The 11997-nt window shown below is 42.5% G+C and overlaps 1 protein-coding gene across 1 annotated transcript; it reads right to left on the minus strand.

Moving 5' to 3' along the window:
• Positions 1–3573: 3573 nt before the first annotated feature.
• Positions 3574–11642, minus strand: LOC128470468 (sodium-dependent neutral amino acid transporter SLC6A17-like). Its single transcript, XM_053452360.1, has 11 exons — positions 11350–11642; positions 9836–9993; positions 8983–9109; positions 8523–8695; positions 7941–8051; positions 7450–7691; positions 6551–6725; positions 6047–6248; positions 5715–5874; positions 5307–5469; positions 3574–5071 (listed from the first exon to the last, which is right to left on the minus strand). Exons 1-11 carry the CDS (start codon positions 11537–11539, stop codon positions 4736–4738), a joined length of 2037 nt encoding a protein of 678 aa, XP_053308335.1. The 5' UTR covers positions 11540–11642; the 3' UTR covers positions 3574–4735.
• Between the last annotated feature and the right edge of the window lie 355 nt (positions 11643–11997).

Here is an 11997-nt window from a genome sequence, read left to right on the forward strand (position 1 = left end):
TACAGTAATATAACCCCCCAGCGCTGTACACAGCAACAACCCCCCCAGCACTGTATACAGTAATATAACCCCCAGTGCTGTATACATTAATATACCCCCCAGCGCTGTATACAGTAATATAACCCCCCAGCGCTGTATACAGTAATATAAACCCCCAGCGCTGTATGCAGTAATTTAACCCCCAGTGCTGTATACAGTAATATAACCCCCAGCACTGTATACAGTAATATAACCCCCAGCGCTGTATACAGTAATATAACCCCCCAGCGCTGTATACAGTAATATAACCCCCCAGCGCTGTATACAGTAATATAACCCCCCAGCGCTGTATACAGTAATATAACCCCCAGCGCTGTATACAGTAATATAACCCCCAGCACTGTATACAGTAATATAACCCCCCAGCGCTGTATACAAAAATATAACCCCCCAGCGCTGTATACAGTAATATAACCCCCCAGCGCTGTATACAGTAATAACCTCCAGCACTGTATACAGTAATAACCCCCCAGTGCTGTATACAGTAATAATCTCCAGCACTGTATACAGTAATAACCCCTGCGCTGTATACAATAAACCCCCAGCGCTGTACACAGTAATAACCTCCAGCACTGTATACAGTAATATAACCCCCCAGCGCTGTATACAGTAATAACCTCCAGCACTGTATACAGTAATAACCTCCAGCACTGTATACAGTAATAACCCCTGCGCTGTATACAGTAATAACCCCCCAGCGCTGTATACAGTAATAGCACCCAGCGCTGTATACAGTAATAACCCCCAGCACTGTATACAGTAATATAACCCCCAGCGCTGTATACAGTAATATAACCCCCCAGCGCTGTATACAGTAATATAACCCCCAGCGCTGTATACAGTAATATAACCCCCCAGCGCTGTATACAGTAATATAACCCCCAGCGCTGTATACAGTAATAACCTCCAGCACTGTATACAGTAATAACCCCTGCGCTGTATACAATAACCCCCCAGCGCTGTACACAGTAATATACCTCCAGTGCTGTACACAGTAATATAACCCCCCAGCGCTGTACACAGTAACAACCCCCTAGATTGTCAGATGAAGATCCGACAGTTATTGTTATATTATTATTATTTATATTATTATTGCTTATTAGAATTGTTTTATTATGTTTAATTTAATAATAACAATAATAATTATTATTAATCCACCTGACTGATCAATGGTAGGTAGTCGGGGTTAATCTTTTCAAAACTAACAAGTTCCTTATCCGTTACACATAGTATCTCTAATTCCAACAATTCCCTGTTATTCACTAACATTGCAGCGACAGAGAATCCTAAATCCAGCTATTTCTGAATTCCACAGCGGCGGCGCGCCCTGCTGACCGAATGCTTCACATTCCCAGACTGCGATAGAAACTCATACCTGCCAGCTCTCTCAAATTTCCAGTCCTTAGCTTTGATGTCTTCTGATTTGACTTGTGTCTGAAGTTACTAGTTTGTATGGGGTGAAGGGAATATGTGTTTGGAGAGAAAAAAACAAAAAAACATTGTACAAACTAAAATTATTAAGTCAGGGCTGGATTTCCCTTTAATAGATTAGGCACATTTGTAGCGAAGAGTATGTTTAGGGGTGCTGTGGGCACTCTCTGTAGGGATGCGGCTAGGTGTATGAGGGTATTTCAGTTGTGTACAAGCGCCAACTAGTTTTTAACGGACCCGCAAAGAATTTAAAGGGAAACAATCACATTCCTAGCTTTTAGTTCAACTAAATGAATTGGAACTGCTCACCGCCCGTGCCTTTTATTCGCCAAAACGCCTAATTGTTTATTGAGATATCTGATTTCAGATAAGGGAGTATTTTACAGCAATTAGAAGGAGATCTGTGTCAAAAGGTCACGGTAAAAGGCACAAGGGCTGGTGTTTGAGCTGCACTGCCTCTTGTGGCCATATGTGGAACTGCAGGACAGAAATTTAAAGGGACACACCAGCCATCATTGGCACTTTTTCAAGCAGCCAATCAGTGGTGAGAATCCTCAGACTGCAAAGGAAATAGAAAGCGGCAGCTAAGTGTTTAGGGGGCTCCCTGGGACACTGGAGTGTCCCTTTAAGTGTCTTAACCTGAGACACAATCAATTAAAGGAGAACTGATGTCATCGTCATCATCATCATCATCGTGGCTTCTAGCATAACTAAAACTTTTCATTTCAGTATGGATTATTACACTCTCTACACATAAGTCCATAGGTTTATTTGGTGTATTAAGCTGTAAAATGACGAATCTGGGCAAAAGTACACGTCCACTTTAAAAAAAGGCTATTTGAAAATTAGAAATGCGCTTTTATTTACAAAAACAATCATCAATATATTTAAAATTAACGCAACAGATACATCAACGCACTTTACACCAGGGATCACTGAAAGTGTACAAAAAAAGCTATTTTTATTTGTTTTAAAATATATATATATATATCTTCTGGCCTATTCACGTATATATATATATTACTTACATCTACACAGACCCCATCTAAGTAGACATAACCTTTGTAACATAAAAGACAAAAGCAAAAAAAGTTTACATCAAATCAACAGAACATAAATTAACTGCACTATTCTGCGTAAATCCTTTAAAATGGTCAAAGAGGGACACGTTAGATTTTTAGGGGTGTGGCCAGGGGTGTGGCTTTACTAAGACCTTTTATAGGTTGTATTTTATTTAGTCAATTTAAATATGAATGTATTTATTTATCTCCTGCTGTTTCTATACACATTATCGGGGCTTTTAGGGCTGTAGGACCCTGCGATCCCCTCAAACATTCTGCGATACCCAGAAAACATTCTGACCTCCTAGAAAAGATGGGGCATCAGGGATCCCACGGAGGGACTGTAGGGACACTTGGGATGTATGATTCTTGGTTTTGTACCTGGTTTTGTTGCATTCAAGTAATCAATGAGACGAACTATGTCATCTCACCTCAGCTTTACACCCACAACCCTGCTTGGGAACTTCCCAGGGCATGGTATAAAGAGCTCTCCCTATTCTATTGACCGTGTGGGTGGGGCTTCCTGCCCATATGGGTGGGGTTAGCCCTAGACAGTATAGAGTAGGAGGGAAGTGGGTGGAGAGTAGGCACAGTTAAACCCCACCCCCTCCCATCTGGAGGGAGAGAAGTAACTCGTAGAGACGTGGAAAGCGGTGCTTCACCTGGAGACTCCGGGCCAAACCCAGAGAGTCCCCAGGTATCAAATCACGGTTTAGTGAATAAACCCTGCAGGGAACAGACTGCAGCGTATTGGAAGCCGCACGGCAGCTTTGATTAAGGATGAACGTAATAATTGATTTATTTTTAATAAATAATTTCTGGTTGTGGGACATCTGTTGATAAAGAGAATGACATAATGATCATAAAAAAATATATTAAAAATGTTACTGCTTCGTAAAGAGAATTTGAGCCAGCTAAATTGACCTTCTGCATTATGACATAATGCAAAAAAAAAAATTAGTTCCACCAGAAATGTCCCAATATAACCATCTGTTGGATTGTAATACTTTTTCAGAAATTTCCCCCAAAAAATTCTAATACGTTTTTTGGATACTAACCTTTTTCTTTAAGGATTATTTTATGTCTTCGGGTGCGTTGTATTTGGAATTCTACATAATTATTCACTCACTCATCCTTCTCCTCATTCTTCTGAAGACCATGGATGGATCTTCCATTAAAGTGAGTAATTCAGATCATGACCGCATCAAATCAGGAGGGTTTGGAGAGTTTATACTAGACAACCAACAAACTACTCAAGGTGCCGAGGTTAATTACTGGTTTGAGTTTTTAAAAACAATTATTCATTAAAATCAAGCATTTTAGACCCTTCAAGTGATACTTTCTCTAGAAGATTCCGCGAAAAAGGATATTTACAAATATTTACACCCATAGGAGCAGCAGGTCTGGACAACACAACGTTCAGTACGGACATAAATGTGCTTCTTAAGGTCAAAAAGTTGAAGTCGGTAAGAAAGTTTGTCCATCAAGAGGACTTCTTTGCGTCCTCGTGTTCCATTCCCCAAAAACACTGACCAATAGAAAGAGACGTTACGATATTTTTAGTCAGTAACTAGGCGAAGAGATGAAAGTTTGGGCAAAACGACGCCAACTCTACCCCATCTCGCTAGATCCAGTAGCTTATCACCAGGCACGGCTAGCTATTAGAAGGGCCGAGGGTTTGGTGTTACCACCACCCGATTCTCCATGTTTCTTTGATCTTTTTTGAAATGATTCTTGGTTTGGCAATTCAAGTTTACCGTCAACATTTCTAAAAGCAAGCTTCAGTTCTTTAGGCCATCCTAAAAAAAACAAATTAAACACCCTTTTTTAGTTATTTTTTATACTTAATACCGTTTTTTGATTCCCCGTTATTAAAGTGCAGAAGAAGACTTTTGTGGAAACTCAGTCAGCAGGAGAGGTAGGAGCTCCAACAATGGTGGAAGCAGCACCGAGTTCAAGAAGGGACATCTCCATTGTCCCAGCGTTGGCACACTAGACTTTCTATCAGGGCACAGTATTTTGGCAATAAAAAGTAATGCTTCCTTCCCACTGATTTTAGGAATTTGATAAAAAATCCAGGATAGCCTTCATGCGCTTGGCACCGTTTACCCAGCTTGGAGATGGCCTGAAAGTGCTTATCTGTAACCACAAGATCCTTTTGTTTTCCTGTAGACTTTGCCCCTGAGAACCCTATTCTTTATGATTCAGCCAGTTGCATCATTACTGTCCTCCTCAGCTTCCTCCTCTGCTGTGTTCAGAAGTTTGCCGCGTTCAGCTAAATCCTCCATTTCTACCGGTAGGTAACCATTTCCAACATGATTGGAGCCCATTGGGGTCTCATCAGCAGGTCCAACAATTACGTCTGCCGTGCTCCCTACTCTGTATTCGCACTGTCCGTACGTCTTGGCCTTTCGTCTCTTTAGCCAGTCTTGAATGGTTTCCTTGAAGAACACGTATGGGATGGGAAATGACGCCACGACAATCAGACTGATCAGGATCCCTAATGCCCATTGTGGATACTTCAAGTTTACCTCTTCTGCCTAAACATCAAACAAAGAAGAACATTAAGTGGGATTAGTATGCTTAAAAACGATCAAAAACATGTTTCCCGCACTCGTACAATCTTATTTCCCCAAAGGAAAAGCCGGCACAGCCAGCTCTTCTTTCATTCAATTCCTTCTTCTCCAACTCCATTCCATCTTACATCTTATTCCATTCCTACCCCGGTCTTAAGTAGAAAGTTCTACCACCCAACAGACGTTCTCCCGTTCATACCTTCTCTTGGTTCCAAGACTGGTAGGTGGGATGCGTGATGCACATCCTGATTAAGCTTGCAAGCAGAAGTCCTCCCATGGCCAGAATACTGACATACTGCCACATATATTTGTATATTCTCCAAGGACGAAAACCCAACATCCCTTTAATATCATCAATGAACCTGGATATAAAAAGCATGGAAGATATGAAGAATACCTTGACCCGTTGGCAAATTACAGTGAGTATTATTCCTGCCAGAAAACCTTGGTGGATCTACATCATGTTGGACATTTGGAGGGTATTTTTTCTTGGGTTGCTGCTTCATTCAGTTTGGGAAGTATTCTTATTCTACTTTATCGCACGGTGGCCGCTTGCGTGAATCATTAAGGGCATTATTTTATAGTTTTTTTGTTCTAGAGAACGTACCTGTCAGCTCCATACACCCAGGCCACGGCAAAGTTTTCAAAGATGACCACGATGATCAGGGGCAACGTGGCTGAATAGTCATCAAACATGCTAACGAAATAGCCTCCGGCCCTCTGAACGAAGATCAGCCCGGTCAAAAGACCAACTACGCAGCACAGTACTGCACATTGAGAAAAAGCAAGAAAACGGTTATTTTAGACAATTACAAAAACAAAGGCGTGTCCTACGATCAAATTGTTAGGGTGAGTGGGTGGACATCGGGGTTCCAGGCCAACATAATTTCTACATAATAAAATATGTGCAGACGCTGAAATAAGTTTAACCGCGATTACCTGTAAATCTGGCTTTTCGTTTCCGTAATTGTGGGAAATTATCGAGAAGCGGGGTGATGATTCCCTGCATGTTTCCGAACATAGTGCTAAGTCCTAAATTCAGGAGCATCAGGAAAAACAGGATAGACCAAAATGGGGAGGCAGGCAAGAGCGTCATGGCTTCAGTGAAGACGATGAAAGCCAACCCGGTGCCTTCCACACCCTGATGAGAAGATAGAATAGATGATATGAAACCAGGAGAAGACACCTACACTGCTAAATATAACTAAATGCAGCAAAGAAATATTCATATAAAAGTTTGCCTATTTTTTTTAGGGAATACTAAATTGCCATGTGACACAAAAGCAGTCAGCGATAGGGTAAGACTATCATGGATTATGTCTTGGTTTGAGTGAAGTCTTCTCCAAGACAGAATCCATGATTGACTTAATAAAAAAAAATATATTTTTAATACCCTTTAAAAACCTGTCTTTACATTAAGTAAATTAGGCAGTTTTTCCAAACCTTGTTCATTTCATCTTCTACTCTGCAGTCTGAAATCCCGTAGTTCTCGAGCGAGAGCTGGCCGTTGGCCTCGTGATACCACTGGCTGTACTCAACGCTCGTCATGTTCTTGACCGGCACGAAGATTCCTGGAAAGGTACCATTGTCAAACAAGTAAAGGATCTTTCCGAGGTTCCTGATAAAAGGGGTAAAGAGAAAGTAAGGAAAAATATTTAACTGTAATTAATTACGGCAAGGATGAATGAACAGAAATGCTTCTACGGCTTCTGGAGGAGGTGCAGCTGTGGCCATGGTTTGGTCGAGGTGCACAGGTCCACACGACTTGTGCACCTTGACCAAACCATGGCCTCAGCTGCACCTGGGGCAAAAAAAGAGGGATTGGCACAGATATCTTTCCTCCTTCTGGTTTACATGTTGGGAGAAACTCGAGATCTCAGGTTTACGAAGTGTCCCAAGTGTCAGATCAGTGGAGGAGCAGCGGAAAGCAGGGATCTGAGACCGTTCCACCACTAAACCATCGGAGAACCCTACTGACCCAATGTGGACATATAAGTGCAGAGGAGGGTGAGATCCCATCCATAAAGTTATGGGTCTTACAGCATATTTAATTAGCAGGGGTGAAACACTGGCCCCTGCGGTGTAGGGGCCCCCCAGGGCGTCTTGGTGCATAAGTTGGCCATTTAAAATTGGGCATTTTCGACTAATAATAAGATTAATGGGTTTTCTAAAACACCAAAGCCTCGTATTTTCAGCAAAGTTCATTTTTTTTTGCTCCAGTGCATATATCTATCTATCTATCTATCTATCTATATATATATATATATATATATATATGGTGGGTCCACTCAACACGGCTTGGAAGGGACCCCGAGATTTTGTGGAAATAAGAAATGACTCACTCCTCAACACATTTCTGCGCAATGACGTTGGCTCGGAATCCCAGCACCGCAAATACGACCAGCGTGGCCAGGATGGAGGTCATGAAGTTGATAAAGGACACAAGGATGGCATCAAAGTGGCAGTTGTTGTAGCGGTCGTTGTAGCTGGAGTATGCAATGATACTTCCAAACCCCAGACCGAGGGCAAAAAACACTTGAGTAGCCGCTTGACGCCAAACCTGTATGTCTCCCCAGATCTCCACCTGTAAGGGACAAAAAAAAGGGGTCAGACTCCATCAGACAGCAGATATGCATCTCATTACCCCCAATGACGTCTATATACTTGGTGGTCTACAGGGAGATCTGTTTCTCTATCACTACAGAAGACTCGTACCCTGGTAAGCATTTCGCCATCGACTCAAGACACGAGGTTTTGTCTGTCTGTGTTCCCCACCAACTCGTGATGGATGGCAGGCGAAAGCGTAACTCGTCGGCACGTGGGGAATAGTTACCTTTGGCATGAACATGATTTTGATTCCGTCGGCAGCGCCTTCCAGCATGAGGCCACGGATCAGGAAGCAGAACAGGACCACGTATGGAAATACTGAGCTAAAGTACATCACCTAGAAAGAGACAAGAAAGGAGAAACAATGATAAGTAGATGGTAGATGGGGATGGACGCAGACAGTAACGTCTACAGAAATCCAGGGTCCATTGCTCAGGGTGCTCCTCAAACAGGCAACGTCACATTTAAGTTGAGCAGGAACCTTGGATTTAATTAAGGTGAGATCATCTAATAGAAGAGGCTTCCGTCTGGGGTGTGGGGGAAGATAATGATGGGTCAAGGAATGGTCAAAGGAAAGCAGAATTGGGGACTTGTCCACAGGTGACCTCTGTCACGGGTGATTGCTGGCCAGACCTTTAAATACTGCCCCCACCGCTCATGCTCCAGCACTGTTATACCAACCCCGGGCTGACCTCAACGATATGATTACAACCACCTGGAACACAAACATATTGCTGTGTGACGTTTAGACGTTGGTCGGTTCCTTCAGCCTACAACAAATGTTGCGCAATAAGCGACTGAGGCTTACTTTCCCGGAGGATTTGATCCCTTTGATCATGCCGCCTCCAACCAAGACCCAGGCCAGGACGAGGCATCCGGTCATGGGCCAATTCATCTCCGAGCCTTCGATGGAATCTGTTATGTTGAGCGCGGTTCGGTACCAGAAGTATGTGGTGGGTGAACTCTTGGCACATTCCGGTTCTGCGGAGGATATGAAGGTATATAGACATTGATTCTGTAACAAAATAAAATAATAATAATAATAATAATAATAATAATAATTATACAAATGATGATATTTTTTTAAAGCACGCATTTTAACGATCATGGCATATCTGAATGACACACCAACGTCAACCGCGTCTCACCAATGAAATGATTGACCTCTACCTTTTATAAGCGGTATGGATTTATTTAAGCTGATATTCCGTTATGTTTTGCTTGAATCCCTCCCCTGTTTTTACATTTCGAATCCCCATTCCACCGACCTTCCAGTGTCTGATTCGTCAGCGTTGGGCAGTTCTCCCACGGCAGAGGATACCGGAAGGAGCTAAACAGGTAGAAGAGACTCCATCCAATGATCACGTTGTAATACAGAGCTACAAAGGCACAGACCTGATAAAAAAAAGGCAAAAGTAACGTTAAGAAGAAAGCAGTCATTTTCAAACTGGTTGTTTTTTTTCTTAAAGGGGAAGTCCCATAGAAATTTATAACCCCCCAGCGCTGTATACAGACATATAACCCCCAGAGCTGTATACAGTAATAATCCCCAGCGCTGTATACAGTAATAACCCCCCAGCGCTGTATACAGTAATATAACCCCCAGCGCTGTATACAGTAATATAACCCCAGCGCTGTATACAGTAATATAACCTCCAGCGCTGTATACAGTAATATAACCCCCCAGCGCTGTATACAGTAATATAACCTCCAGCGCTGTATACAGTAATATACCCCCAGCGCTGTATACAGTAATAACCCCCCCAGCGCTGTATACAGTAATATAACCCCCCAGCGCTGTATACAGTAATATAACCCCCCCAGCACTGTATAAAATATGTATATAAACATTTGAATGTAAATATTTTTCAAAATGTATTTTTAATCTGCTACTAGTAATAAAAATAAACATTTGCTGTGAATTCTCCTTTAACTGCTTTTCTATTTAAAGGTCTATTACATCTATTTGAAGAAGCTTCATCTGTGCCCGCTTCTTTGTCACATGACGCTTAAGCACTCCTTCAAAAATTTTATGATTTGGGACCATTTTTTAGGCCATTAAATAATTAATTCTGGCAAAGGAATCATAGAATAAAATTCAGATGCCAGCGGGATACTCACCATACAGCTCGCAAAGCCAATACCAGCCAAACGGGGACTTATGTGCTTCCAGACTCCGATACTACCCTGCCGTATACTCTGACCAGCTGCCAGCTCCAAGAAGAAGAGCGGGATACCAATGATTAGGAGCAGGAAGAAGTACAGCAACAGGAATGCCCCTGTAAGACACAAAACGTGAATTTGTAACATGTAATAAACTAAGGATATATATTTATTTGGAATTTTTGTTACATTATGTGTATACATGGAAACAACCGGGCTCTCGATGATTATTCCTCCCCATTAACTTGTCATCCCTCTATTGTTGTAATTGTTCCCCTTGCAGGTTGCTTTATAATTGGTGGCGGCAGTGGGATATGAGTTAAGGAAAGTAAATCCTCTGTGTGCCACCAGAGGGCGCTCATATTCTATTTAACCAAGGCTGCTGGTTCACTACATCCAGAAGACACCAGAATGTCTCAAGGATACCTTCCTAAATAAAATGCACTGAAAAAAAGGAAAAAACTATCAATGTTTTATATAAAAAGGTTTTTTTTTGTGAAACAGAATTCTTAATTGATAAAAATGTTTTTAAAAAAACGCTGTGAACCAAGTTGGTCTCGTGCAAATAAAAAAGTAAGAGATTGTTACATATGTGTAAAGGTTTCCAGTAAATTGTTCTGCCGGGGCGAGGGGGGGGTAATTTCCTTGCACTTGATCTTAGTAACACTTCTTGTTTTCTACCTCTGTAAGTTAAGCACTGCCATTGTTACCGCCGTGACCTTATGCGAGTCAGCGGAGGGCGTACATACAGATCCTGGCGTACTTCTGCGTGTTATCTTTAAAGCACGAGAGTCACACGTGTAATTACATGTGATAAGCTGTCCCGGGTAAAACAAATAGTACAACCGTAGCTCATTCCAACAACTGAGTGCTTTCTGGATAATAAGGGGTGTGTGGGTCTGCATGGAGTAACACTTGTGTGCTGTTATGTGGGTCTTAGCAGCTAAGTGGTTCTTTTGGAGGTGAAACGAATGGTTTATGTAAAAACCGGGAATTCTCTAGGTTGGACCTGGAGTCTCCGGGTGAAGAACTGCCTCTCTGGGTCTCCGGGTAGCCTTCTTTCTTCAGGACAGGGGAGTGGGTGTTTAGCCACACCCACTTCACAGCTAATCCCACACCCAACCCTTTTAGTGCTATATAGGGCTAGCCCTGCTAACCACACCCCCTCAAAGCCCCGCCTTCAGAAGAGTTAGAGCGCTGGGTAGCCTGCCCTGGAGAGTTCCCAGGTCTGCTTATGAAATTATTTATTGGTGGCAGGGGTGGGTGTTATACCAATTCAATATTTTTTAGGTAAAATCGGCACCTCCCACATATTTAAACCAGGCCTCCCACTCCACCCACGTCTGGGGCCAGCCCCACCCCCCACCATCGTCCATCCAGACCTACACGTCATGGGTCCGTATCAGTTATTCAGCTATTGCACCATAACATTCTTAGATTAGACTTCGGCCTCAGGTTCTACCGGTTCTCACCTCCTCCGTTCTGATGGCACAAATACGGAAACCTCCATACGTTGCCGAGACCCACCGAAAATCCAACCTGCGCGAGAATGTACTGTACTTTACTCCCCCAGGTGGGACGAGACGTGGTTTCAGCGGGTAGAAGACCAAGGCTGGACTCCCCGGTGGCACTACCCTCTAGCGCGTTAAGAGACTTTTCCATTGGACGTCCAAGCCGCAGCAGGTAGACCCTTCTCAGTGGTGGGGCAGTTTAGAAGATCCAAGAAGTGACTACAAAGTTCTAACCTGTAAAATAACAAAATCCATCAACAACAGCTCCAGATGATAAAGATAAAAGTGTCAATTAAGAACTCCTGAGATGAAACATCGACTACGGAAGAATATTGATCTACAAAACTATATATCAGTCTCAGGATTTCCCATAATTTTTTTTATTGCTATTACTCAACATTGCGAAACTTTTGTTAATCTATGTGTGAAAACCTTCAAGGCAAATCTAGATTATGCATACGGATTATTAATTTTATTATAATTATTATTAATCACTGGGAGGGCTGACAAGGGAGGGGAGCAATTGCCTCCTGGGCAGCTCGAATATAAAGATTTTGGGCCATTGCCTAAAGCTTTACTGTGTGTTTTACCTGCAATTCCTCATTTAGC

This window comes from Spea bombifrons, chromosome 12, assembly GCF_027358695.1.
Source record: "Spea bombifrons isolate aSpeBom1 chromosome 12, aSpeBom1.2.pri, whole genome shotgun sequence".
In the NCBI taxonomy this organism is placed as follows: Eukaryota; Metazoa; Chordata; class Amphibia; order Anura; family Pelobatidae; genus Spea; species Spea bombifrons.

What these genes read in the sequence shown, in the direction of transcription:
- LOC128470468 (XM_053452360.1), bottom strand. Translation starts at nt 11,539, where the DNA reads ATGGAAAAGTCTCTTAACGCGCTAGAGGGTAGTGCCACCGGGGAGTCC. An exon ending in GTGCCATCAGAACGGAGGAG is followed by an intron (nt 9,994 to 11,349) that starts GTGAGAACCGGT and finishes TGTGTCTTACAG; the next exon opens with GGGCATTCCTGTTGCTGTAC. An exon ending in TAGAAGATGAAATGAACAAG is followed by an intron (nt 6,249 to 6,550) that starts GTTTGGAAAAAC and finishes TCTTCTCATCAG; the next exon opens with GGTGTGGAAGGCACCGGGTT.